Genomic DNA, 15125 nt, shown 5'->3' with positions numbered 1-15125 from the left:
GAAAGATTTGGCAAAGTCAGGATTAGGAAGCATAAAGCAAGTTTCTTGTTGTTAATTTGTTTTCATTGCACTCCAGTGGAATCTCCCATCAAGTATAAACACAGAAAAGTTAGATGGTGGTAAGGCAACTTTAAAATAATACACAAACTTGGTCAACTATATATCAAATATTTAACGGATTGATACTACTTGGTGGCTATTTAGCAGTAAGTATCTTCCAGGTTCTGGGATTTCTGAGAGAAGTTCAGGATGAGGTCAGTACTCATATGGGATATATGTTTGGGAAGGGCCTTGGCTAATCCCACAGCAGGCTCTGAAACATGGCTCATCCAGCATCAGGGGTCCTCTCCCTCCCAAGAAGAAAAAATGCCCTCCTGCATCAGTCTTTGGTGAACTCTATTCTGGAACAGAGATGACTTCAAATAAGACAAGAGCATTGCTCAGAGTGACTGAATAATGTGGGGCTGCCATGAGAGGAGCCAGGGGAAACAGTGTTGTGGTTTGCCCTGAAGTTACTGTATTTTGATGCTAATTCCACTGCCCCAAAGACAGCTGCCTAGTCAAGGACTCAGAACTCAGGTGACTTTACCAGAACCACCTCTCCATTGAATCTGTAAAGTACTGGTGAGGGGCAGGTACAGGATAGAAGGAGGCCTGTCATTGGAGGAGAAGGAAGGATGGGCAGGAGAGAAGTTTAAAGGAAGAGGAAGAGACTAGGAGAGAAAGGAGAGAGGAGACGGAGAGACGGGAGAAGCCATGACAGGTGATGTTAAGATTCTGCTCTGTGTATTTACAGGTTGTTATCAATGTTCCTAAGGGATGGATGGTACCGGGCTTTGTATGTTTAAGTAGGCAATTATATCTTACCAATTGGGTCAAAGATTGTTGTGTTGTGTGTTCTTTTATGTGAGGGTTTGAGTGTAGGAAAGTGTGTGGCTGGGATGTGTTTCAGCCAAGATATCTAGCAGATATCTTGGGGCACTGAGGTGCCGGACCTAACAGGGTAAAAGACACCAATATTCTTTTATTTTTATATTTTTACAACAACAAAACAGTAGATAAAAGCTTTTCTGAAAGGTGGATCTGAACAGCACTTAGTAACTTTAACCACAGTAAGCACATCTGAATGGAGACCCACTCTCAGTCTCTGGGTAGAATGGAGGGAAAGAGGAGCTACACAGGTTAGTCTCTGAGGGCCAAAACAAAAACCAAAAAAGTGTTTTGCTTTGGGCATCTTGGCATGCCTACCTTGTTCAAATAACAAAGGACTGGGAAAATTCAAATGTGATGCAGACAAATGTCAGCTCCAGCATTTGTGTAGACTAGTTGACCTCTAAGGTTGGCTTCTGATTAACATGATTTCTAGGCACATCTTCTCTGTGCCTGTTTCTGTGTAAATCTTGGGTGAATTGTTAATACACAACCACCACTTATTTCTTTCAGTTCCTTTCTCTGCTTCCACCCCGCCCCCCTCTCTCTAAAACAGACTAGCAGGCAAGCCATTAATTAATCAATTGATACATAGATAAATAAAAAATCTCCACAAGAAACACACACAATGCCTACAAAACCACAAAATTGGAAACCATAAATACAAGCAGAAAAAGATCAGGAAAAAAAGCTCAAAAAAGCAATATTTACAAAAAACAAACTATATAAGTGTTGATTGCATTGCTAAAATTTTATATTATATGGTTCATTCAAACGTTATGCTTTCCAGCTATGAGCTTCTTGAGGCCAACGTCTGAGTGCTGGCTACCTTATGCTTGATCATGACTTAGTTGAATTGCATGACGGTACCAAGTCCATTCCACTGGAAATAAGCCTGTAAAGTAGGTTCTGTTAGTCTTGCAGATGAAACACTGGAGTTGCCAGACGTTAAGTGACCTGCCCAACATCACGCAGACACATAGTAGAATTGGGACAGCTAAGCTGAGAACTCCAGACAAGTCTTATATTTATTCCTCAAGGGGAAACAGCCTATATGCTGATTTAGAGCTTCAGGTTGACTTTTTAAAAATAAAATGCTACAAAGTTATTTTTTTGTTCAGTTAAAATTTTCCAGAATTAAAACTATGTATACATCTGAAAAGTGGAGACTAGTCCATTCCAATATTTGTTTGTCCATCAAACTGTTACAATTTTGTCTCTGATATGTGAAACCATCCATCTAAGTTCAGGGGAGCAAAGAGTAAATGTGCTGTAGCCCCTTCTCAATCAATCCGGAGTAGGAAAGGGTTAATTTCATTTCTAAAGTCATCACTGAGAAAAGTCACAGCAGGAACTTATGGTAGGAAACTGAAGCCATCAGAGGACCCCTACTAATTGGCTTACTCCCTGTGGTTTGCTCAGCCCAATCTTTTTTATACCATCCAGGACTGCCTACCCAGAGATAGCGTCATCCACAGTGAACTGGCCCTCCCACATCAACAATTAATCAAAAAAAATGTCCTACACAGTTGCCTACAGGCAATGTGATGGAGATTTTTCTCAACCCAGCTTACTCTTCTCAGATGATGTAAGCTTGTGTCAAGTTGTCATGACAGTTAATGATCTCTTGCAGTTTTATGCAAAGGTGAAAGCATATACTAACTATTATAACACAGCCTTTGGGGTTCTTCTCACACAAGACTTTTCTTCCTCTTCTCTTTTTCAGTATTCCAACATGTGCATGTCATGATATTTGTTGGGTTTGGCTTCCTCATGACCTTCCTGAAGAAATATGGTTTCAGTGGTGTAGGTTTTAACCTCTTTCTTGCTGCTCTGGGTCTCCAATGGGGTACGATTGTACAGGGCCTTCTTCACAGCCACGGACTAAAATTTCCCTTCAGAATCAAAAAGTGAGTATACTTGAATGTGAATACATGTACCCTCACCTTCAAGTTCACATGTTAAAATCCTAGCTCCTAACTCGGTGCATAATTAAATAATGAAAGCTCACGAGTTTGAACTGGGATTAGTGCCCAGTTCAAACCTACAACTTAGTGTGTTGTTTTGGTGTGCTATTTACTCTTTATTCAATCCATTCTTTCTTTCACCCTCAGTATGATAAACGCAGACTTCAGTACAGCCACAGTTCTAATTTCCTTTGGTGCTGTCCTGGGGAAAACAAGCCCCATCCAAATGATAATCATGACAATTCTGGAAATTGCTGTATTTGCTGGCAATGAACATCTTGTTACTGAAATATTTAAGGTAAGGGTAAGAAAATATATATATTTATTATGGTCTGATTATGAGTTCTGGATACTACAAGCCATGGGTACCCACTCTACATAAGGGCAAGAGTGCCACCAGACCAAATAGTAAGAAATAGTCACTCTCTAGGGAACATTTATTGCAAGATAGGGCAAGGGAACTTGCACATTATATCATTTCATCTTTATAAAACCATGAAAGGTAAATATCATTGTTATTACTATTTGTCCACAGTAGAATGATTGCAGATGCTAAATGATCCACCTCAGTCTCAGTCTGATTTAAACCACATTTTTCTAACTCTATCAACTCATTTGATTACACCATGTTGCCTATCAATAACTGAGTCTCACTTACATTTAAGCAACTGTGTAAGTGGTCCTATTTTACATAATAGAGACTTATATGGACTCAATTTTTTCTTCTCTATGAAATGTCACTGGTTCCCTTGAAAATAATATGTAGGCTATTTCTCACCGCTCTGATGTACATTTTCCACTTATTTATGCTTATATTGAACAATTGGTTCAAGAGCTAATATTTTCACTTTCTTTGAAGTATTGGTGGTTTACCAACAAACAGAATTAGTTAAGGTTTCTATCTATACAAAACCAATCAAAAACTTGCATATCCTCTCTATGTTAAATTTCTCCTTAGGACAAATTATCTGAGAAGACAAGGGGGGATGAATTTTGATTTCATGTATTCAGAGCTTTTATTTAGCCTACAGGTCCTTGACTCTATTGTTTCTATGCCCAAAGAGGGGCAGACCTTCACATTGATGGCATTCATTACAGTAATGCAGCTATGCTCCTTGTAGACAGGAAACAAAGGGGCTGGGGACAAAAATCATTCTTCTAATGGCATACTTCCTACAGTTTCCATCAAGTTCTAGTTGTCTACTCAATTACGGAAGCTGTAGTCAAGGCATCCATTGAAGGTATCAAATCCCTCATGATACGACCAGATTCCCAAAGTCGCATCTCTGGACACTGCTGCACTGAGGACCATGTTTCCAACACACATGAGTGTTTGGATATCCACAACACATATATAAACTGTAGCATGCACACCCAGCCAAAGATATGGAAACATAGTGGGAAGTGGGGTTCTCAGAAAGACTATTGAATATAGATTCAAAAGCAAGGATAGAGTTTCTCTGGGAAAGTGAAAACCAAGCTAATACACTGGAATTTCACCAGTCACTAAGGAGTCACTTAATGGCAAAGGAATCTCAAGTACAGAGGTTCACTGTAGTGGTGCACTGAAGGAGGAAAAGAGTTGCAGTGCACGAGAGTAGTTGGCTAGAAACTGCTGGTGCTACCATTGTAAGAAGATGAGATCAGCCAAAGTTCCTATCGGCTCAATGTACTGCTTATGCAAAGACTAACTTGGTGGATTCTGAGGAGGAAATGGGAGGGGCTCTTTTGCTACAAATCAGTGAGCATTTATAGAGCGATGCAGACTTATATGGCATCTGTAAAGTCCAAATAAAATTAATGGTCAGCTATCTCTCCCCTGAAACAGTATGCTAAAGAGAAGCAAGGTTCCTATATGGAACTGTTCAGAAAAGTTTAAAGTTGAGAATATATATGTGCTAGAGCAGTAACGGAACTCCATTCAGTGACGTTTCTCTTCAAGGGCACTGGATCTTTGTCCAAAGATGTAACGAACTAGGCATTTCTTCTGCTACACCACTCTGAAGATCTTAACTAAATTTGTGACGGTTTTCATACCGTAGTTTGCATACAGAACTGCTCCTGGCTCAACATTCTAGATTTTCTCTCTAGAAACACAAAATGGAGAATGCTTAATTAAAGCCATACCAGATCCTAAAACAGGAACTTAATTCTCTTCAAATTAGTATTGGAACTCAGGAGGGCTTCATGTGTTATACAAAATAATGTGGGAAACTGACCTTTGTCAGGTTCAAGTCTTTGAGGTATAGTTATTTAAGGTTTACATACTTGAGGCATAGGTAAATGAGCTCTAACTACAAAGCCAAATAAATGTAAATCATTTTTTGTTTTGCATCAAGCATAATGCCTCATTCTTCCCTGAGTACTTCTTCAACCTGAAATAGCCTAGTGACTTTTGGGTGCTCAGTAAGAGCCTGGCTCTTAAGGAATATGGGCTCAACCTAAAAACCAACACAACTCTATTAGGAAGATAATATATCCCAGATTTATACATTCTAAATTTCGGGGACATTTAGTAATTTTTGGTAGTCACATCACAAGAAGTACCTCACCATTGCATGCCTCAAGAATTTGTAGTGCCTTTTCTCATTTAACTGCCTCGTTTTATCTTTCCTTTAACATCTCCCTGCACAATTCTCTCATTGTCCTTTTGACTGTATCGAGAACCAGTTTCACCTCTGTTTCTGCAAATGCACTTTTGTCATGGCAGGCCTCTGACACTGGGGCGTCAATGACAATCCATGCCTTTGGAGCCTACTTTGGCTTAGCGGTAGCAGGCGTCTTATACCGGTCTGGCCTCAAACATGGACACCCAAATGAAGAATCTGTGTACCACTCTGACTTGTTTGCAATGATCGGTGAGTAAAAGGAACCTGATACTTGTCTATTTGGTGATACCTACACTTGAACATGTGTCTGAAGATGCTCAGAAGGTCTGTTTTGGAGATGACTGTTTTATGGTGGATCAGTAGTCCATCTTCTAGCTTTTTGATGAGCAAGCCTTTAACAATGACAGACATCAATTCCCAGAGCAAGCTACCCTTTAAAATGATTTTTCCTATAATAACTAACACCATTTATGATTTACAGGAACACTTTTCCTGTGGATGTTTTGGCCCAGCTTTAATTCAGCCATTGCTCAACCTGAAAATAATCAGTATAGGGCCATTGTCAACACATACATGTCCCTTGCTGCCTGTGTGATCACAGCCTATGCCTTGTCCAGCCTTGTTGAGCGCCGAGGCAGGCTGGATATGGTAAGTGTCTGTATTCAACCAATGGGAACTTCCTTAATGTCAACAGTTGCATTTTGGAGAATGGTTTGAAAATAATATTCATTCATTCACTATCTACTTTGCTAGGATGAAGTCAAGTAATTCACAGTTTTGTAAGTTATGCTGTCATGTAAAAATCAGACAAAATGGATTTTTTTTTCATAATAAAACTAAGTGCTTTTAACTCTATAGAAATTCCCCCCTAATTCTTGGCTTGTCAAAGAGTAGAACTAGTAAGTCAGACTGGGTGTTGGCTCTATTTTCCCACTTATAGGTGTTCTCAAAATAAGAGCAATCTTGTGCAGTCACTGGTATAATTTCCTTCCTCAGTGGATGGCCCAGCACCCTTGCATATCTGAGCAGCACCAACTGAGCTCAGTAGGGTCTCAAAAATTGTGACAATTGGAGGGGGCATGTTATAATATGTATATATCATTCAGGGAAATTTGGGAGAAGAAAATAGGAGGCAATTGCTATTATACTTCATTGTGTGTGTGTGTGTGTGTGTGTGTGTGTGTGTGTGTGTGTGTGTGTGTTTAAGAAAGAATAAACAGAAACAATAATACCACATAAGGCTGTAGGAAAGGGAAATGATGAGTTGGGGGTGCTAGCTAAATCCAAACCAGAACTTGAATAAGATTGAAGTAATAGTAGTTTAAATTTTTTTATGTTTATGTAAGATGTTGATGCTGGAGGAATGTAGACATATAGGAATTCCCTGTGTGCCCAAAAAGTAACATTACATCTGTTTTTCAAGTTCAACCTCTTGCCTCAAGCTTCTTGCCTGTGAGTTAGAAAAATGGTTATTCAAGATAAAACCTCAGATCAAGCACTCTTCGTTTTCAACCTAGAGTAGGAAGTGAATGCTGACTTGCATATATTTATAAAGTATTTTTTAGTTTATGGATTTTTGCCTGCAAGTATATCAGTGGACCACATGCACACAGTGCCCATGGCAGCAAAAAAAAGGATATTGGATCCCTGGTAACTGGAATCACAGAGGAGTTGTTAGCCACTGTGTGGTCTCTGGGTACTGAACCCAGGGTCCTCTGGTAAAGCAGAAAGTATCCATAAATATATGTATGCCAAATAGTGGCATACATAAAGCAAGGATAAGAATATATATTTCAACTCTTTACAATTTGTGTCATAAGAAACAACTGTCAGCCTTTTTTTTTTAATTTTACTGAACAGGTACTCTTTTTAAAATGACACATACCCAACTCTTTGGGTATAGCACCCAGACTGTAGCCTCTGAGAATTCTGGTGAGCTAAAATTGGTTCTTTCCCCAATCACAGACATTTCGGGTCATAATATGTCTCGAGGAAAGAAAAAAAAGTGTGTCTGTGCATGCGCGCACGTGCGTGCATGCGTGTGTGCGTGCATGTCTGTGTGTGTGTGTGTGTGTGTCTGTGTGTTTGTTCGATGTGCGAACAAACAACTAACCCAGGGTTCACTGGACCCTGCTTTCCTCCAGTCTTTCTGACATGGCCTCATCCCACTCTCATTCATGGTTTTTCCTCATGCAGGTACACATTCAGAATGCTACTCTAGCAGGAGGTGTGGCTGTGGGCACATGTGCAGACATGGAAATCCCCCTATATTTTGCTATGACCATTGGAAGCATTGCAGGGATCATCTCAGTGCTTGGATACAAGTTCCTTAGTGTATGTACGACAACCCTATTGAACCAAACCTTAAATCTGCCTCACTATCTTCTCATGTCCAACCATTGGGATTCGTGGAATGAGTGGAAAAGAAATATATTGTTCCCTTCCCTATGTGCCTTTCCCTGAAGGCCAGTTATTTTTCTTTCAGAAATACCACGCATGCTGCAGCCATGCAATGACTCTTTGCTGACCTCTGTGTGGAGAAGGGAAACTGGTACTAGTTATCAGTAACTAAGCATGAAGTTAATGTTATGGGTTTATGCTAATTTCTTTTTAAAAAGTTCCAGAGACTCTTTGATTTATGTTTTTTTGTGAACTTTGTGTTCCAATGAGGCAAAGGAGATGTTCCTAGAGGATGGGAAAGTGAAGCCATTCCCTTCCAATCCAGACACTAAGGACCATATTATTACCAATTGTATGTTTGGCATGGGTGCATTTCAATTTCACAAGAAAATCAAAGTCCTGGATAAAATTTCTTCTTCTGAGAAGAGAAAGAAATGGAGAGATGAGGGGAGAGAATACAAAGTAGCAGACAGCAGATGCGTTGGGTAAAGAAAGGAGTGCTACAGACTTTTTTAAATATCACATGTGTGGACATTATGCTAATGAGTAGCTTTTGGCTGTTTTTATCAGAAATTAATCTGGTTTAATAGCATAACATTGTAACTATCCATTTATATTGAGTAATAATAGCACAGAGTGTGTCTTATATATGTGTGATAAGATTTTATAAATATATTCTTCTACACAGTGGTTTGCTCCAGTATGGAGTTCTGTCTGCCTTACAAAATAATGACCTTCTTCTCTTTCACAATCTTAGCCACTCTTAGCTCATAAACTGATGATACACGATACATGTGGGGTTCATAACTTGCACGGCTTACCCGGTGTGTTTGGAGGCCTTGCCAGCATTGTGGCCATAAGCTGGGGGAAGTCTACAGTGTGAGTACAAACCAATGTGTGTTTCTCCCTGGTCCTGTGCTTTCTAATTGTGTTTGTTGAAATACATCCTGATGTGGGTGGGCCCCTGTTATTCCTCTTGCTGTCTTCGTTAACATTCTAGGCTCAAGGAGACTTAAGGGACAGAATACCACTAATGAATCTTTTCAAGTTGCCTCCTTTCCCAGACTTGCCTTGTTTAATCTTTCATCAACTCTATTACCTGCCTGCTTTGAGAGAAGTGCCATGCTAGTGATTCCTCCACATTCAAAGTTCAACAGCTGTTCCTTTAGTACCCAGACATATTCCACAGCCATTTATCACATTCTTCTGTCCCCAACTTATAATGGCTTTTTAAAGTTTTACATTTATTTACTTGGGGTGTGTGTGTGTGTGTGTGTGTGTGAAGACAGAAGTCATGTACGTGTCATATGTATATGTGGAAGTCTGAAGGCAGCTTGCAGGAGTTGATATTCTTCCTTCCACATGGATCCAGGTATCCAACTCAGGTAGTAAGACTTGACAGCAATCTTTCTCATGCACTGAGCCATCTCCTGGCCCTCTATTTTATTATCTTTATTTTAAGGCCATAGTTCTCAAACTGTAGGTAGAGACCCCTTTGGAAGTTGAATAAATCTTTCACAGCGGTTGCATATCAGATATCCTGCAGATTAATAATAGCCTCAAAATTATAGTTATAAAGTAGGAAGAAAAATAATTTTATGGTTGGAGGTCACCACAGCATAAAGAACTACATCAAAAGGCTGCAACATTACAAAAGTTAAGAACCACTATTTTAAGATAATTGCCTTTGGTATTACCAATATATTCCTCACTGTCTTCATTGCCTTCCCCTAACATGTAGGCTAAACTTTCTGATGTTATTAGTGAGCCTTCTAATTTCACTAAAATTGCTTATGTGCAGTGGTAAGGAAATGGCAGCTATGTGGTTTTAGACATTATTCCACTTACCCTGTCTAGAAGAGGAGTTTAGGAACTGATAGTCAGTAGATTTTTATTGTATGAATGAAATCAAGGATCAATCTTTTTTAAGGTCTGTAACTCCTTCTGATGAACACTTTATTAACCATGGCTAGTGAATGACAAAGAAAATAAAAATAGAAAACCACAAGTGACCACACGTTTCCTTGTAGGTAAAACAATCCATTGTCTTCAAGACAGCAAACACACACACTTTCAGTAGACGAGGCTTGTTTGTTGCCATTCACTCTTAGGAAAACATCTAATTCTTTGACTTTGATTACCTAGGTCCACTATGGCTATGCAGGCAGCAGCACTGGGATCTTCCATTGGCTCAGCAATTGTTGGAGGTTTGGTTACAGGTCTGTATCAAAAGGGAATATTTAGCTGGGTTCCATGGTATATGCTTGTAACCACAGCTACTTGAGAGGTTAATATGAAAGGACTGGGACTTCTGGACCACTTTAAAGGTATCTCAAAACAATAGGAATAAGAACCAGATCAACTCTTGCCAGTACCCTATTACTCCATTACTTAGCAGAAGATTCAAGTTCACTGGTAAATCCTGCTAACTAATTATGTCAGCTAAAAGAGGTGTCTTCAAACCGTCTTCTAATTACTTAGGATGAAGCCTCCCCTCTTCATGTGCTTTATTCTTCCTCTGCCCACACAGGTCTCATTCTAAAGCTACCTGTCTGGAACCAGCCACCTGACGAGTACTGCTTTGATGATTCTGTTTCTTGGAAGGTAATGCACAGGATTCAAAACGAGAATGTAAATGACAGTTCTGTTGCCATTCGGGTAGCCAAGGACCCTTTTGTTCTTCCTGAATCAAAATGATGAGTAGGCAAGGAGGACTTTCCAAATACTGGTCTCTAGCATCTTCTTCTCTTTCCTGCTTGGTAGTGTCTGCAGGGACAGCAGCTAGGTAGAAACAATGGCCACTGATTCTCTGTAGAGTTATAGTCCTTATGTAGGATTAGAGTATCAGGACCTTTACTGCAATTAATTATCCACCCTCAGCAGCAGCCATGCTATTATTCCCATCCTTGGCCTAGAACCTTGATATAGGAAACTTCATTGTGCTTTTGAACTCTTATAGTGACAAGGCTTTTAGGTCCCCCTTTTCTTCTCCTGTAGTCTTAGCGCTCTCTCTCTCTCTCTCTCTCTCTCTCTCTCTCTCTCTCTCTCTCTCTCTCTCTCTCTCTCTAGCCTTCTGCTGGACACCTTCTTCCACCTTGGCTGCTTTTGAACTGTCCACCTGATTCTTCATCTAAGACACTCAACAACTTAGCTGCCGCTAGGATGAGTAGCCAGAGTGTCATCGTCTGCTCTTTTGTTTCTGATGAATGCTAGGGCCTTTCGGGAATCACAGCCACTTTGGGAAGCAGACTCCAGGCAAAAATTAGGCCTCTTGGAAGATGGGTGCTCAGAAGCAGTCACTGAATGTACACCAGGCTTCTCTGGGGGCTTAGATCAGCCTGGAAGCAGGCACTGCCCATCCCACACTTCTACTAGGTCCGCTGCTGAATTCTCTGCTGTGTCTGCTGCTTGGTCCAGTGCTGCATCTCCAGCCTTACAGCAGCTATCTACATTGCTGCTTATCCACTTGGCCTGTCAGCTTTTAAATTCTTCATACCACAGTCAGCTGTGGTGGTGCACCTCTTCAATGCTAACGCTCTGGAGGCAGAGGCAGATGGAGCTCTTGTGAGATGGAGGCAAGCCTAGTCTACACAGCAAGTTTCAGGCCAGTGGGCTGTTGAGAGAGAGAGAGAGAGAGAGAGAGAGAGAGAGAGAGAGAGAGAGAGGGAAGGAGGTGGGGAGAGAGAGGGGGGAGGGAGGAGAGGGAGAGACTGTGTCACAAAAACAAAGAGAACTAGAAATGAAAAGAAAAGAAAGAAGGAAAGAAGAAAGGAGAGAAGGAAGGAAAGGAAGGAAGGAAGACAGAGAGAGAGAGAGAGAAAGGCAAAAAACAAGCTCCTCATGCCACTTGCCATTGCCACTCTACTGTCACTGCTGCTGTTTTCATATTACCAGCTCAGCTTGCAACTACTCAAAGATAAGATTACTCAAGAGTAGCCATGCATTGGTCTGATACACAGCATTCGCAGAGCCAATGCTTCAGGGTCTCCCGGCAGACTCACTGGATGGAGCTGAGCAGCATGCATGTATAGTGAGATAACGGATAATTGGAAGATCTACAGCTAGGTTGTTGTTGATGCTCAGCCTTATCTCCTAGCAACAATCACACCCACCGAGGCTTGAGTTTGGAATAAATTGTAGCCTTGCCTGTCAGCATCCGTCATACATTTTTTTTTCCTAGCACTAGAGAAAATGCTCTCCCTCTGGCCAGCATGGAGACAAGCTGTAATAGCTCCAACTGGGGTTGCTGTGCAATTTTTCTGTGATTTTCTTAGGGCATCTGTAGAATGCATGAGACAGCTAGTGCTAGCTTTAAGAATAAAGCAGTAAGAAAAAAAAAAAGTAAAGCAGTTGCCTGTTAGATTGATAGCTTTTTTGATCAAGATCTATCCAGTAAGACTGAGCCTAACAGCTGCTAATTAAGACTCAGAATCATTACACCCAATGTGCTTGTTTACTCACAGGAAAACAAACACCAGGGATTCTTTTAAAATAACTTAAAGAACTTAAAATTAACAGAAATTTTTTTTGTTGTTGTTCTTTTTTTTCGGAGCTGGGGACCGAACTCAGGGCCTTGCGCTTCCTAGGCAAGCGCTCTACCACTGAGCTAAATCCCCAACCCCAGAATTAACAGAAATTTTAACAGCTTTTTGTACCATGCACTACAGTGCTTGGCTGCCTAAGAAGTGAGTTCTACTTATCTGTCTCGATCCCACTGAGGAAAACTTTACTTAAGTCCTATGCTTGTGTAGCATGTATGTAATAAAACTGCCTGAACTTCCTAGTCACAGAAAGAAATAAGGCAGTTCATCTCTCCAGAAAAGATCAAAAGTTAAGGGCTGGAGATATGGCTCAGCAGTGAAAGGAGGTTATTTCTCTTGCAGAGGAACTCTGTTCCCAACATCCAAATCATCTGACTCACAACCACCTCCATTTCCCAGGCATCTAAAACCCATTTCTGGCCTTCAAGGGTACCTACATGCACATAGTGCACATGCAGGCACACACGTACACATGAATTAAAATAAATAAATGAAAAATTAGAAAAAGTTAAATTACTTTCTGAAGCAGAAACTAAGTAAACACGGAACTTAACCAACAAGTGTCATTTCTGTTCTTTTATATCAATTCTTTAAAAAGGTGCTCATAGAAAAAGGTGGTCAACAGTTTGATGTGTTGTATTCAAGCTGAGAGTAGGATGAAAAGCCAGATGTACTGTCTGAGGCTGAAGGCTTTTAGAAAGCACACATCAAAAGTAGCGAACTTAAGGTTCTTTTCATCCCTCACATTATGACTGCTGACCCCAGGGTCGTTTTCTCACAAAGCATTTTCTTCACATCTTGAGTGACATAGAAGCTTCAACAGATTAGTTGGAAAACTGGGTTTGGGAAGAGGAAATGAAGTCAAAGTCAGTGAAATAAACAATTTGTTTTTATATTTCCTTTAACTCAAATAATTTGACATCAGAGTTTTTCTAAGCAAAGAAAACACCTTTGCTTCAGTATTAACTTATGACAGTGCCAGCAACAGAACCATTAAGAGTCACATTACTGTTTTTGTTTTTCAAGGTTCCCAAATACAGAGAACTGGATAATTACTTCTTTCAACACGTGACTCACAACCATGTGGAACACGAAGTCTAAATACCATTCCTAAACTCAGCATCCTCAGACTTACCAGGAAGAGTCAAGTTTAAAGAAACCAACGCTTGGTATACAGAGAGATAGGCATGGCAATATAAAATATAAATACAAAAGATGCCTTTAGTTTTGGTATTATTCCTTGATGTTCAAATGATTTCTCAGTCGACAGAAAATTGCTCACAAAGCAGTCTATCCTAGACCCTAAGGATGACTGCAAACGAAGAGGTTCCTAATGAATGTTTGATTGTATTCTTGATAATTTGCAAAAGAGATGAATCATAGAAATCAATATTTCTTGATCATATCAGACTTTATCCACTTTTTAGGTGAGTTTTCATTGTGGTATCTTTGTGCATGTGTGTCATAGCCCTACCCCTATCCACTGCAGTCCCTCAAGATTCTTTGCCCCCTCCAGCTGGGTCCCTTTCTTCCCCGACTTAGGTATTTCTTGTTCTATTACATGCATTTTATCTGCAACCCTTTAGCTTCTTAATGTACATGTCTTCAGTTCCAAAGAGTATAAAGCTGAAGTCAAAGGACATATTAAAGAATCTATTCTAGAAAAATGAAATAAATCTATGTAAATAAAAGGTAATATTAATGTTCTAGTTAGCATCGTTTTAAATCTTAAAAACAGTCACAGTAATGTTACACTGTTGTTTGCATATTCTTATCCTTGATACCTTCTTATGGTTATTATTTGTAATAAGAGTTTAAAGGCCACCTGTATAAATTTTCAAATGATTAAATATTATCTTAAAATAAGGTATTTGTCTTTATCTCTTCTTCATATGATTGAATCCATTTTAAGAGCACATATACTCACACCTCATACTTAATGCATATTAAAATTGTGCGTTCCCTATAAAAATCAAATGACCTTTTTGAAGTATAAATTTTAAAGGACTGCATTTGGAAATGTTGACTGGCACAGTCTCACTAAACCATTTTTATAAAAATCAAGTAACATTTTTTCATATTTAGAGTTTTTGATTTTTTTTTCCATCCTCCAGTCCTGAAATCTTAACAGAAACTAACTAGGTACCAAAAAACATATGAGCACTGGCATGATCACTGTGGTGTTCCTTCCTGAAGACTAGAACTGAAAACTATACGCAAAGGTAAATTATTTAAATGTGTCATATAGGCAAAATCTGTTGTCCCCTCCCTTCATCACCTTTACAAAGAAACTTCTCCATGGCCAAAGTTTCCAAGGTTCCAATTAAACCTTGGACTTAGAGCATCCAAATTTTGTTTTTTCACTCAGTGTTACAATTCTCTTATCCACAGTAGTGCATTGCCATTCTTTTAATTAACAGGATGTTTTTATTGGAAACAAATAAGAAAGCATAATCCTGAGCAAATTCGTTCAAAGTTACTGTAGTGAAGCCCAATAATTGCCAATGTATTTGTATATGCTTAGTTTTTATTATTATGAAATTCACAGAAAAAAGTTGAAATTTTAAAAAGGCATGTCCATTAAAAACCTTCACTTTCTGTCTTTACTGGGATTGCCCAAGGTAATTCATAAAAATCAATGGTTGTTTTCTGGTGGGGAAAAATAACCTTTACTATAT

General features: G+C 39.6%; 1 protein-coding gene across 1 annotated transcript in view; it reads left to right on the top strand.

Annotated features, from left to right (window-relative positions):
* Rhag (Rh-associated glycoprotein) overlaps nucleotides 1–14313 on the top strand; it is a 28042-nt gene extending 13729 nt beyond the window's left edge. The window contains 9 exon segments of the mRNA NM_023022.2: nucleotides 2657–2840; nucleotides 3045–3195; nucleotides 5608–5755; nucleotides 5988–6154; nucleotides 7703–7840; nucleotides 8664–8785; nucleotides 10052–10125; nucleotides 10437–10510; nucleotides 13474–14313. Coding sequence (NP_075411.2) covers nucleotides 2657–2840; nucleotides 3045–3195; nucleotides 5608–5755; nucleotides 5988–6154; nucleotides 7703–7840; nucleotides 8664–8785; nucleotides 10052–10125; nucleotides 10437–10510; nucleotides 13474–13548 — 1133 coding nt within the window. The 3' untranslated portion in view covers nucleotides 13549–14313.
* Nucleotides 14314–15125: the final 812 nt, after the last annotated feature.

Source organism: Rattus norvegicus, chromosome 9, assembly GCF_036323735.1.
Source record: "Rattus norvegicus strain BN/NHsdMcwi chromosome 9, GRCr8, whole genome shotgun sequence".
NCBI classification, from domain to species: Eukaryota; Metazoa; Chordata; class Mammalia; order Rodentia; family Muridae; genus Rattus; species Rattus norvegicus.
Note: the sequence above shows the minus strand (reverse complement) of the source record. Positions and strands in the feature narration are given on the sequence as shown.